Source organism: Lycorma delicatula, chromosome 1 (assembly GCF_047948215.1).
Source record: "Lycorma delicatula isolate Av1 chromosome 1, ASM4794821v1, whole genome shotgun sequence".
NCBI lineage: Eukaryota > Metazoa > Arthropoda > Insecta > Hemiptera > Fulgoridae > Lycorma > Lycorma delicatula.
In genome coordinates this window covers 245,359,216-245,372,674 of record NC_134455.1, presented here as the reverse complement: position 1 = coordinate 245,372,674, position 13,459 = coordinate 245,359,216, and the positions used below count along the sequence as shown (strand labels likewise).

Here is a 13,459-nt window from a genome sequence, read left to right as displayed (position 1 = left end):
AATGTGTAATATATAATTCAATATTTATTAAATTTCTTCTATAATATACACATTTGATTTTATGTTTTACCGTAAATTTTTCAGCAAATTTTTTTGTTTTAGTTATACATTTTTGTTAATTTGATAATTTTTTATATTGAACCTGGTGTATTTAGGTATTTAGTATATTTAGTGTATTTAGTTATCATATTTAATTTAAGGCATATTTTGTTGAATTTTACTGATTACATATATTACTAAGTTTAACATGTAACTTGCAGAATTTAAATAATAATTTTGCCTGGTTGGCATTTATAATTATTTTTTTTTTAAATCAATTCTTTTAAGATCAAACTATACACATAAATATATATATATATTTTTATAAAATAAACCTCCTATACAGAATATTGTGATAGGACACATCTTACCCTTATTTTTCATAAAAGTATTTTCACAGGGTTCTGCATCCTCAGTCATTATTGAAATAATTCCATTATTGTATAATAAAAATAAAAAATGAAAATACTAAAATAATGATTATTATGTATTAATTTATACTAGTGCTGCTATCTACTACAGTTTTTTAGAAGAACATTTCCCTTAAACACTGTCTGATGGTTTATCAAATTGAAATTTTGTTTGAATTTATATACGTAAAATTGTTTAATATATCTAATTTTATGTAATTTTTATTAATTTCTAATATTTCTAAATTTGAATTAATATCAGAAATATAATGTCTGTTGTTTATTAAAAGATTTTCCACATTAGATAAACCTAATTCATTATATTTATTATTTGGTATAATGTTCAAGAAATCTAATTTTAAAGGATCTGCAAGGGCTATCTCTAAAGTAGATTACTGGGTAATTTCTCTCCTTAATGTTGGCAAACCTGTGTCGTTCATGACCATGCTAGTAATGTACACACTGCATTGCTGTCTGTAAGTTGTCATGTTGTAGTACCTTTGATTATGTGTAAGTTGTTAAGTCATAAAATAAATGGGAAAATCGATGTTGCTGCTGACTGTGAAATACATGAAGACATACGTTTTTTAAACCATCAAAATGTTGTCGACTAAAATTCATAGAAAGTTGGTTTCTATGTATGGCATTAATGTAATGAATGAAAGAAACATCCAAAAATGGTGTGAAAGGTTTAGAAATAACAGAATTAATGTGCACAATGAAGAACGCTCGGGAAGGCTCTTGATAATCACCGAGGACTTGTTGAAGCGCATCGATGAAGAAATCAGAAAAAAATCATCGCTCAGTGATTTTCCACCTGGCCCTTCTTTTTCATGATGTTTTAAGAGCTGTTATTGGAAATATTGTTTATGACTATTTAGGCTTCAGAAAGGTTTGTTCATATTGGGTGACACACATTTTAACGGAATTTCACAAAATAATTTGAATGGGATCTGCTTTGGAATTTTTGATGCGCTACATGGAAAAAGATGATGTGAACTCATAATTTTTTTCCTTAATTCAATTGTTACTGGCGATGAAATGTAAATTTTGTATTACGCCAGAGAGAAATGGCAGTCAAATGAATGGCATCATCTTCAAACACAATTTACAATGAAATAGTCTTTACTTTAGAGATAACCTCTTAAATGGTCTTTAATTTAGAGTAAATGGTCTTTGCTTATTTTTCCTATATAAAAAGAATCAAACTAATTACATTTAATTTTATAAATTTCCAAATAGATAAAATATAATTTAACAGTACAGAGACATAATATGAATCTAAAAAAGATCAATTTTAGTAAACTAACTAAAATTGATCTTATATATATATATATATATATATATATATCAGACTTATGTCTGATGTCTAAGATGAAGTCTGATTTGAACTGATGTTCCTTCACCTTGTAAGATCCAAATATTTCATTAATTAAAATTTTATATGGCTAAAACTCTGGAACCAATGAAATAAATGCCACGTATGATGATGTATCATTGAAAGGCTATTCAAAGAAAAAGTCCAAAATCCAAATTTTTGGGGTTTTGGGCTTTTAAGGACATTTTTGGTTCAGTCAATTTCAATTAAAAGAGGAGGTGGACAACTAACTAGATGTTACAACAGTCCTGAATCCAAAATTTCAACATCCTACGGCTAATCGTTTTTGAGTTATGCAAGATACATATGTATGTACAGATGTCAAGCTGAAACTAGTCAAATGGATTCAGGGATGGTCAAAATTGATATTTCCATTGAAATCTGAATACCAAAATTTTTTGAGATCACAATACTTCCTTTACTTCATACAAGGAAGTAGAAAAGATTAAAAATGCCAAAAATACAGAGATAAGTGATGAAATAGGGCACAGACAGGAGTCAGGGTCAGGTATAATTAACAAGTGCATATAAGATTTTTCAAACATTATGGTGCATTAAAGTTTTATTATTATTATTTCAATGATAGTCCAAACATTTGAAAGGAAGAATTTTGAAAATCAAAAACCGCTTGTTTTTAATTTTAGAGAACAAAGTAATTTAACAGATTTTATGCCAATATAATGGAGATATGCATGTTGGATGGAGAACATGCAATAACTATAAATTTATAAATAACCTTCCTTTCTACTGCAGGAATTTTATATGCAAATTGACAAAAGGAACCAGTTTTCCATAAATATAATTTAATTTACAGACATTAATATATTTTTTTTTTTAAGATTACAGTAAATTTGACATTTTTATTTTTCCCAATAAATATTTATAAGACATTTAGTTAGCAATTAAAGGATACTTAACAAGTAAAATAACCACAAACTGAAAAATACTGTTAATGGTATTGCAGTCTGGTAAATTAAATAAAACTATGAGCTACCTTACATAATGACTTTCCCCCATAAATGCACCCATACTTTTATTTATCATTCATGAATTTATGCAACCATATATTCTTTTTTAAACCAGGCACTCTTATTTTATTACATAAGGTACATACATATTAACACAACAGGAAAATATTTATTTTTAAATTATGTGTTATGACCAATTGTATGTACTTCGCTGAATTTTGACCCATTTTGTGTCATACCAAACACCAATTTTAGTCAAATTATTTAAATAATTTTATATAGATTCTGTAGTTTATAGAAAACGAGTTCTGTAAAAATAATAAAATGACTATACTAATTTTAAATCCTGAAATGGGGTTAACCCTGATTATTTTTGGCAAAGTATGAATTTATAAATGAGAGCCACTTAAAAGACTTTTTCTATTTGAAAATAACAACCAGATTTAGTTAAATATACTCACACCTGGTTACACAAATTTGAGTGATGGAGAATAAAAATTACTATAACAGTCCTGTCATAAATATAAAATTTAATGTCATGCTTTTGCAATTGCCAATAATACTTCTGGTACTCCACGTTCATTTACAAAGTACTTATCAAATGATAGATAATATTCAATGAACCTCATCCTATTATCCCCAACATCAGAAGGAAGACATCACAGTCTTGCTTCTTTTCACACAAGGAAAAGATTCCCTAAATCTCAATAGTTTAGATTAAAATTTCTTAAATGCTATACTGGAAAATTATTATAAAAATTTATCAATGTTCATATTTTATGTTTCAAGCTAGAAAACTGTAACTATTAACTCATAAAATTGGAAAATGTATACTTTTGTAACTTATCATATAACCTTGGAAAAAAATTCAATCACAATCTACACACTTAAATAATAAAAACATTTCATAGGTGTGTTTTCCAACCTGAAAAAGGTATCAGAGATAAATGTTTTTAAAAAAATTCATAAATAGTGCAGTCTAAAATCAAATTTTATAATGATCCATGAAATTATCAATCAAGAATATGCATCAGAAATGACAGCTCATAAAATCATAAAATGACTAGTACTCGTAAGTCCTCAAAACCAGCATCCATTTCAGATCATTCACTTCTCAGAAGGTTCTATTATACTCAAATAAATTACTTAAAGCAACTTTATAATGAATTAAATGACCCCTCTCTGCTAACTTCAGTGCCAGCAGGAACAAGGTAGATGATCAAATTTTAATTAATAATTAGCTATCAATACTATCATTGATAGAGCTATATAAAATAATTATTTTAGATTTACCCTAAAAAAAACCTGTTGTTTTAAATGGTTAACATTATAAGCTAGAATTATCCAATATAATGAATAAATGAATTCAAAGTTTCTTCTTCAATAAAGTCCATTAACTGTCAGTCATGGTTAAATTCCACAGGATGCTGAATTTATTGAATAAAATAAACAAGAACTGAAAATCAGGCTCGATACTCCTATGATTAAAATGTCATTGATACAACAATGGATGAATTAAGGTTGTACGTCTATCATTTTTTTTTTTTTAAGAGCTGTATGAAAATGCTACATTTAGTTTACCATCCAAGAAATGCTGCAAGTGCCATTCATAAAAGTTCACTGTTAAACTGGAATACACAGAAGAAAAATAATAAGAACTGATATATCAAACAAAAATACATGGGATACAGCACACTACTTGAAGAGATAGTTCAACCCTAAATTATTCAGGGTTAATCCACAAAAAGATAATTGGTGGAAAAATAATAAAATAAAGTATCAAGATCTACATGAACAACAGCACTTACTAAAAAGCAATACCAGCAGATTCTGAAAAACTTAAATGTGGTAAGATTTAACTATGTGAACCCAGATTGCAACAGGTGCCATTTCCACTATATCAATCAATACATTCAAAAGTTTCTGAGAAAATTAGAACATAACCTTCTGAAATAACCATTTGTTACAAAAACAGCCTCTTTTGAAATACAAAATTAAATAATGTGAAAAAATCTCTTCCTGCAATCCAAAAATAAGAAAAATACTAACTATTACTAAAAATTTCAGCTAGATAAAATATTTCAATGTTTAATAAAATATTTCAAAGGATTGAATGATCTATTCAAAGAGCATGTTTCTGTTTGATATCAGTTATTATTATTTTTCTTTTATTGTAATAAAAATATATCATGGAATATTTGAAAATATTGAACAAAATAAAAATCTGGACCTTAATTTTAAAAAAAATACAAAACACAGGCAACTGTACACATCAGTACAGTAAGAATGATAATATCGCCTAGTCTCAAAACTCAAGAGTATATTGAAAATTTCTAAAATTAGTTCAACTTGTTAAAAAAACAAGGTAGATAAATAACTTTTGAAATCTAGTTCACTATTATGATTATATTGACTTTATTTTTAAATTATAAAAATTATCTTGTAAAAGAATTGTTTATTCATTTTTAAAAAAATCATTAGCTCAGTAATATGTAATTAATTCTGTAATTATTTTGTCTGTTGCAAAGGGAAAGAAATAAATTCATAAATAAATAAATTTATTTATTTTAAACTAATAAAACATGGCTATGAAATTATGAATTAATTTTAGCTAAGACAACACACAGATCATGTCCAGGTTCAGATAACTGTGCTGTCACAAGTGCATGGTCTTCGTTCACAAAGACAAATCTAAAGAAGTTTCTTGGCACTTGATACAGGTTGAGAATATTATTTTCTCTTATCAACAAGTACAAGAATTGGAAAATGAGCAATTTTCTGACTTACAACAACTCTTCTAGGTTTAATAAATGTAATTTGCAATATTAAAATTCTTTTATATAATAATTACCAATAATTTTCAAAAATTAGAAATATGACAGATTGGGTTTATTTTTAGTAATCAACAAAATATATAAACACACAAAATATGTTACCTATGAAATTTGTAAATGTATAAGATGACACCAGTAACATAGAAGAGAAGAACTATCACAAGTGGTAGGAGAAATGTAATAATAACAGGAGCAAGAAGCCATGTCAACCAGAGTGTGAAATCAACATCAATATACTGAACTGCAAAATACAATAATAAACTTATTAATTACTTCTATGTATAAATCAATAATTAGTACAGTTTAAAAAATAGTATTTACACTTACTGATGTCATCTAGCAATGATTAACTTCAGTGATCTACAGATAAACTGAAAATATAATTACATATAACATAAAATAATAACATAATAACACTTATGTACAGTACTTCATGAAGAATTGTGCACAATCCAAAGCAGCCATCCTGATCTCACAACATATAAGCAAGATCCTTTCTCTTCAAACACAAAATCTTTTCTTTTTTTTAATACAAAATTTAAGCAAAATTAAATATATGAGTAAATAACATAATCAGAATAGTAGACAAAATGTAATGGTAAATCACGCAGTGGAAATATAAAACATTCTTTATTACATAAAATTTATGCTCTGCAGCAGCACTATCATTAACATTATATTGCTATCATAATCAAAATTTCATATGAAATAACATAATTTTAATTTTTCCTGTTAAAGGTTTGAGTGCTCTTTACATTTTTTTTTTTTTTTTTTTTTTTTTTTTAAAGAAACACGTAATCCTATTAAATACAATCAGCAAAATAACTAATCCTTTATTTAATAAATACTCTCGAAACACAAAAATATAAGAAGCTTCAAAAATTCAGAAATTGTTGAAGTTAAAGTGTTAATTTTTATTTACATCACATTTGATGAATTCCTCCAACATTATTTTACTAATTCATACTTAATACAACCATTTACAATTAATTTAAAAAAAAACAAAATTGTTAAAAATAGTCAATAATCAAGTTTAATCTTGAATTAACTTTTAAATGAAAGTTTCAAGTACACACAAAAAAAAACTATAATAAAAATATTATTAAAGAAAATTATTAAATTGAATAAAAGATTGTTAAACTAATTTGGTCAATAATAAAGGATTTATACAAACATTCCCTAGAGAAAATTTGGTACACTTTTCTCATATACTATACTATATATATAAAAATGAATGTTTGTCTGCCTGTATGTCTCATATGTCTTCCTAAACTGTTCATCCGATACTAATGAAACTTTGGGGAATGGTTGGACGCATGCCAGGGAAGGTTTCCAAGTTGGTAAAATATAGGGTTTTCCTAAATTTCCCGAACTTTTCCAAATAAATCCTAAAAACTAAAAATAGTGTAAGTTAGGAGTATGGAGCCTTCATATCTCGGGGACCAATAGAGATATTAGTGCAATTTGGTGTATAGGTATCCCGTTAAAAATTAAGAAACACGTGTTTCGGGGTTTTCCAAAATTTCCCGAATAACTCGAATTACTATGCTTAGATTATGATAAAATGAGATATTTTTAAAAATAATATTGTACTTTAAAAACTCTGCAATGGTACCAGGCTTTCGGTGAAAAAGCTAATGAACAACATAATCGAAGCTACAATTTTAAAAGGAAAATTTAAAGGCGAAGATGTACTGTTGCCGCGCATCCCAATGATTCCAACAGATAAGCCATTCCAATTCAAACATTTGCAGTTTCCGGTGCGACTCGCCATTGCAATGACCATCAACAAAGCACAAGGACAATCGCTACAAGTGTGTGGACTGAATTTGGAAAATCCATGCTTCTCACATGGACAGCTGTATGTGGCCTGCTCACGCATCGGAAAACCTTCTAATTTATTTGTGTATGCACCAGAAGGAAAAATAAAAAAACATAGTTAAACTATCATCATATCATAATCATTACCTCCAGAAAAAGAATATAGAATTAATTTAATTAAATATATTAATGAAAAAAGAAGAATATAAAATCTAGATGATGAATACAATACAAACAAAGACTTTTATTAACTGGGTATCTGTAAATGTTTCTAGAATAAGAACAAGAAAACTGTTACTGTTTTACATAATCTCATCAATCTAATATTTACAATTTTCTATCTGAAGTATTTTTATATTTTTCTTAAAAGAATTTTATTTAAATTGCACCCACCATTACTTCATAACTTCCCAGTCAAAAATTATAATCAGTAATAAAACTATTAAATATTATGTTTTACTACCTGCTAAAAAAAGGTTCAATCCTTTAGGTAGTAGGACTAATGATTTTATTACAATAGTTATTTTTATAAGTAAATTTTGGCTTTATAAAAATTATCTTATGCAAAGGTTTTTAATGTGGAATTTTTGTTTGGTAATGTAAACAATTACATAAAATATGAAATGACATTTTTTTTTTTTTGTCTTCAGTCATTTGACTGGTTTGATGCAGATCTCCAAGATTCCCTATCTAGTGCTAGTCGTTTCATTTCAGTATACCCTCTACATCCTACATCCCTAACAATTTGTTTTACATATTCCAAACGTGGCCTGCCTACACAATTTTTCCCTTCTACCTGTCCTTCCAAAATTAAAGCGACTATTCCAGGATGCCTTAGTATGAAATGACATAACATTACAAAAAAAAAAACATGTCTTGATATACATCTTAATTCTAAGTACAAACTCAAAAGATGAATATCAAATAAAAATTAATAATTATTTAATCTGTAACAAACAATAATCATAGAACAAATAAAATAGCAAAAAATACATGTAATAAATTACTGTTAAATCACAGATTTGTTTTACTTTTCCTACCAAGACTTTACTCATCCTAATAAAAAAAATCACACAAAAGAAACAATAGCTTAAACCAATTAGTTTTTAATGACCTAATACCATGTGTGATAAAAAAACTACTGTCAATGACTGAAAATATTAATTAAGCACGTCAATAAATAGCATTCAATCCAAAACTTGAATTGTCAGACTTTTCTCAATAAAACGACTAAAAATACATAATGGTCTAAAATAAATTGAATATTGTTGTACATTACAATAAACATTATGCTTTGTAAATAGATTTTTTTTTTTAGTTCTTATTCCTGTTCTAACTGAATAATTATAGGTATGACAGGACAACGTCTGATGGGTCAGCTACTTATGTTAACAAATACTGAATTGAGTTTAGCTAAAGTTAACATGACATTCATTGACTCTAAGGCGGTACAAAGTTCGCCGGGTCAGCTAGTTCTTTATAAAATTATACTGCATCTTTATAATTTATAATGTTCTTTCAAAAACTATTATTTTTTATCCAGCATATTTAATAAAATTTGAGAGAAATTAATAACATTCATCCAGCAAAAAAGAATTGAATTGGATCTTCAAGGAATCATTAAAGAAATAATAAAAAAGGTGACATAAATTTATTTAAAAAATCCATGACATCAAATTTATGCAGTCTATTGGTTTGTATGGTTCTTGGATGGGATGTACAAACTATACTCATACACCAAACAATTTGGATTCATTAATTTCTATGACTAATGACTGAATTTTTTTCTTTTCGCACAAACACTAATTTTTGTAATCTTCAAGACACTTGCTCTGAAAAAAATTCATACTCCAGCATCCAATCCCAAGTAGAAAATCCATTCAATATATTGAATGGTACTGATTGTAAGAAAGTGATGACCCAGAACTTTAAGAGATACTGTACCATTAAGTTACTGGATAGGAAAAATAATTTGCAGCAGATATACATCATTCACATTGGTGTGCACCATATCATGTGGATTAACTTAGTTTATAGTTTAAGCTAACTATGACGTGCATTTCATTTACATAGTTTAAACAGTTGTTTCAGAACCATATTGTACACAGATGAATAATAACTTTTATTCATTAGTTGTAATGAACAAAAATAATAATATTGTTAAATTAACGACTTAACTTTGATAAGTTGAAAAGGTGTTCAGTTAGTAAATTAAAATTCAGATGAATTAAACCAAATATAATTATTGAATTAACTATAATGTTAAAGGAAATCAACATTGATTATATTGATATTTCTGTAAATTAGTTTACCAGTAAAACTGAAGTGTAATTATTTACTTTATAACTGCAGGCAGATGGCAAAATCAGAACTTCATTGAGTACTAATAAGAAATTTACAGAAAAGAGTATTAGAGTTAGCAAAGATTCTAATAAATTAGAAAATAAATATATGCTCAAACACCATCTATTAAAATTTACTTAAAATCTAAAACTAGCTTTTTTTATTGTTAAAGTATCATCATATCATAATCATTTCCTGCAGAAAAAGAATACAGAATAATTAATTTAATTAAATATATTAATGAAAAAAGAAGAATATAAAATCTAGATGATAAATACAATACAAACAAAGACTTTTATTAACTGGGTATCTGTAAATGTTTCTAGAATAAGAACAAGAACACTGTTACTGTTTTACATAATCTCATCAATCTAATACTTACAATTTTCTATCTGAAGTATTTTTATATTTTTCTTAAAAGCATTTAGTTTAAATTGGAATCCTCCATTACTTCATAACTTCCCAGTCAAAAATTATAATCAGTAATAAAACTATTAAATATTATGTTTTACTAACTGCTCAAAAAAGCTTCAATCCTTTAGGTAGTAGGACTAATGATTTTATTACAATAGTTATTTTTTATCAGTAAACTTTGGCTTAATAAAAATTGTCTTATGTAAAGGTTTTTAATGTGGAATTTTTGTTTGGAAATCTAAACAATTAGATAAAATATGAAATAACATAAAATTAAAAAAAAAAAACATGTCTTGATATACATCTTAAATCTAAGTATAAACTCAAAAGGTGAATATCAAATAAAAATTAATAATTATTTAATCTGTAACAAACAATAATCATAGAACAAATAAAATAGTAACAAATATATGTAATAAATTACTGTTACATCACAGAAGATTTGTTTTATTTTATCCTACCAAGACTTTACTCATCCTAATAAAAAAAATCACACAAAAGAAACAATAGCATAAATCAATTAGTTTTTAATGACCAAAAACCACATGTGATAAAAACTACTGTCAATGATTGAGAACGTTAATTAATATTAAAATTTAATTTAAAAAAATTTTTTTTTTTTTCAACCAAATTTAATTTGGTTGAAATTAAATACTAATTAGGATTTAGAACTTACAGACCAATTATGGTACTTAAGTTAAAATTGATTAAAATCCCAAAAAAAGCAATGGAAAGGCTAGAGATGACGTATCAAAAATGGTTTAACAAACATGTTAATGTAAGAATCTAGAACTTTTGCTCACAGTACATCTCATATTGAATTCCATCAATGAAGAATCCTGGTGGCCTTTTCTTGATTCATGATCTCACTGTATCCTTCAGTTAAATCATCTACAACGAAATGAATACCTTTAATATTTCTCTTTAATTGTGGAAAAAAGAAAAACTACAGGGAATGGAACAGGAACAAAGTTTATCTTCACAAGATGGTTGGGGCAGCTGCATGCAATGTGTGTGGCCAAGTATTATCACGCTGAAAAATTATCAGCTTCATGAATTGTTTAACATGACACACACCTTCTAAGGTTTTTTAACATTTCTGCATAGAATTTACAGTTGACCCAGCTTCTAGGTACAATATTTCATATTTTTCTTCTAAGTCTTGATGATGCACCCAAGTTTCATCTCCCACCACAATATTGAAAAGGAAACCATCTCCCTCATCTGATAACATTTCAGAAACTGTTCATTTCCACAGATTTATGGTAGCCCAGCTGTACAATAATGTGTCCTACTTGTTCTTTCAATATGCCTATCATGAGTGGTGATGCGTTGTGTGATTGATGGTCATTTTCTATCAATTCATCCACCTTCCTTCTGGTGCTTCACTCATAGAACCTGGTCGACCACTCCCAGATTCATCCTCAAAATTCACTTCACTAACTTCACTAAATTTGATTGCCCACTACTTATAGAACATTAATCAAAAGTTTCAACATTTAACAGGTTTTAGACAACAGTGAATGTCTCTAGCATTCACTTTTCCCACTGTTAAGAATTAAATACTGTACACTGTTTTAAACATGTTTACGTAGCAGGTGTACTCGACTCTATGACAATGGCAATGGCAGAAAATGAGAGGATGTGAATCAACAAGTTTTCGAATATTAGCAATAAGGAAATGAAACTACAAGATGACAGCTTTTTGCTTTTGTGACATTTTGTACTGTTACATTCCAGTATGCATTAAATTTTAGTTGCCCCCTCGTAATTTTACGAAATTACATAATTAAGTACTTTTTTATAAGGTAAGACTTAATAAATCCCTTTAAATTGCTCAAACAGAATATCACTTTTTTATCCAAAAGTATACATTCACATTTGTAGAGGATATTATTTCAAGGTCAGATAATTTACATTAGTTTACAATAATTTACTTAAGTAATATGAAGATTAATGATTTTAAAGGTTATATTTATGATAATAAAAAAATGGTAGTCAGGTGTAGCTTAAGATAAGTGTGACAGTAAAAATGTATTCATTACTTTTTTTTAAATCTAATGGTCCAAACTCATTTTTTTCTTTAACTGTCTAAGAAACAATAAGATTTGGGAAAAATTAGAAAATACACTGAGGAAAACTAAACTTTGGAAAGGGATGACCTTATTATTTTTAAACTAAACACAAAGTTATCATGTCATCCCAGCAGCAATGATTTATTAAAATTACTATGGGTTCATTTATAAACTATTCAATATACTCTAATTATTAGGTATTTTAACAGATTTATGAAGTATTTTATAATGGTTGATGGCAACTGTTTCGGTTTAATTTTAAAGTACTTTCAAAAGTGCTTTAAATATTTGATAATTAAAAAGTATATGATTAAGTATATATTTACTGAAGTAAATAATATTTTATTACACAAAAATTTATAACGTAACCTTAACTTAATCATTAAAGAAACATGCTACCACTAACCTCTTAAAAAATTAATCACATCAACTACAAATGAACAGACAGTAACATAAAGTGTTAATTCAAAGCCTGAATTTAACAAGCTCTTTTTATGATTTTCAATACTACATAGGAACCATAAAAATAAAACACTTAATACACAGCAAATACCTGTTTTAAAAAGTACTTTTTTGAAAGTTTCAAATTTTTTGTTTAATTTTGTTTTAGAGATGGATTATCAAATATGACCAAAATGTGTAAAACTGAGTTTTTAAACAATTTCTGTTATACGAAGGCGGTTTAAATATTGAGTTTAGCAATCTTTTACTGTCTAAATATATGACTTTTAAAGAATCATAGAATATTATTTTGTTTGCTTGATTTCTTCATGCACTAAAAACTCCTAACATGGTAAAAAAAATGTTATCTTGTGATAAAAAAGTAAATCCAAATTTCTGTACTGAATAAAACTAAAAATTCAAAATTAATACTTCATTTCATAGCTCAAATTATACTTAAGTTATAGGTTATTTTTTGAAACTGATAATTATAATGGTTTAGAGAATCTAACAAAAAGTGAACACAATTTTGCTTGTCAAAGACAATCATTTTGCTTTTCACTAGAATATAGGGGGTCTATTAAAAAAAGAAAGAAAAAAATACATTTCTGAAATTTATATAAAAAGTTCCTGCAATAAAAATATTATTTTTTTTAATGTTTCAGCTACTACTATTATATCAAGTGAAATAATATGAGAAAACTTATAAAAATTTAATCTTTTGTTATACAGAAAG

General features: G+C 26.8%; 1 protein-coding gene across 2 annotated transcripts in view; it reads right to left on the bottom strand.

Moving 5' to 3' along the window:
• Nucleotides 1-13,459, bottom strand: part of LOC142330085 (DGAT1/2-independent enzyme synthesizing storage lipids) — a 108,978-nt gene that overhangs the window by 83,682 nt on the left and 11,837 nt on the right. For both annotated transcript variants that reach the window (XM_075375144.1, XM_075375152.1), the window contains exon 2: nt 5,732-5,870. In XM_075375144.1, coding sequence (XP_075231259.1) covers nt 5,732-5,870 — 139 coding nt within the window. The remainder of the gene's footprint in view (nt 1-5,731; nt 5,871-13,459) is intronic.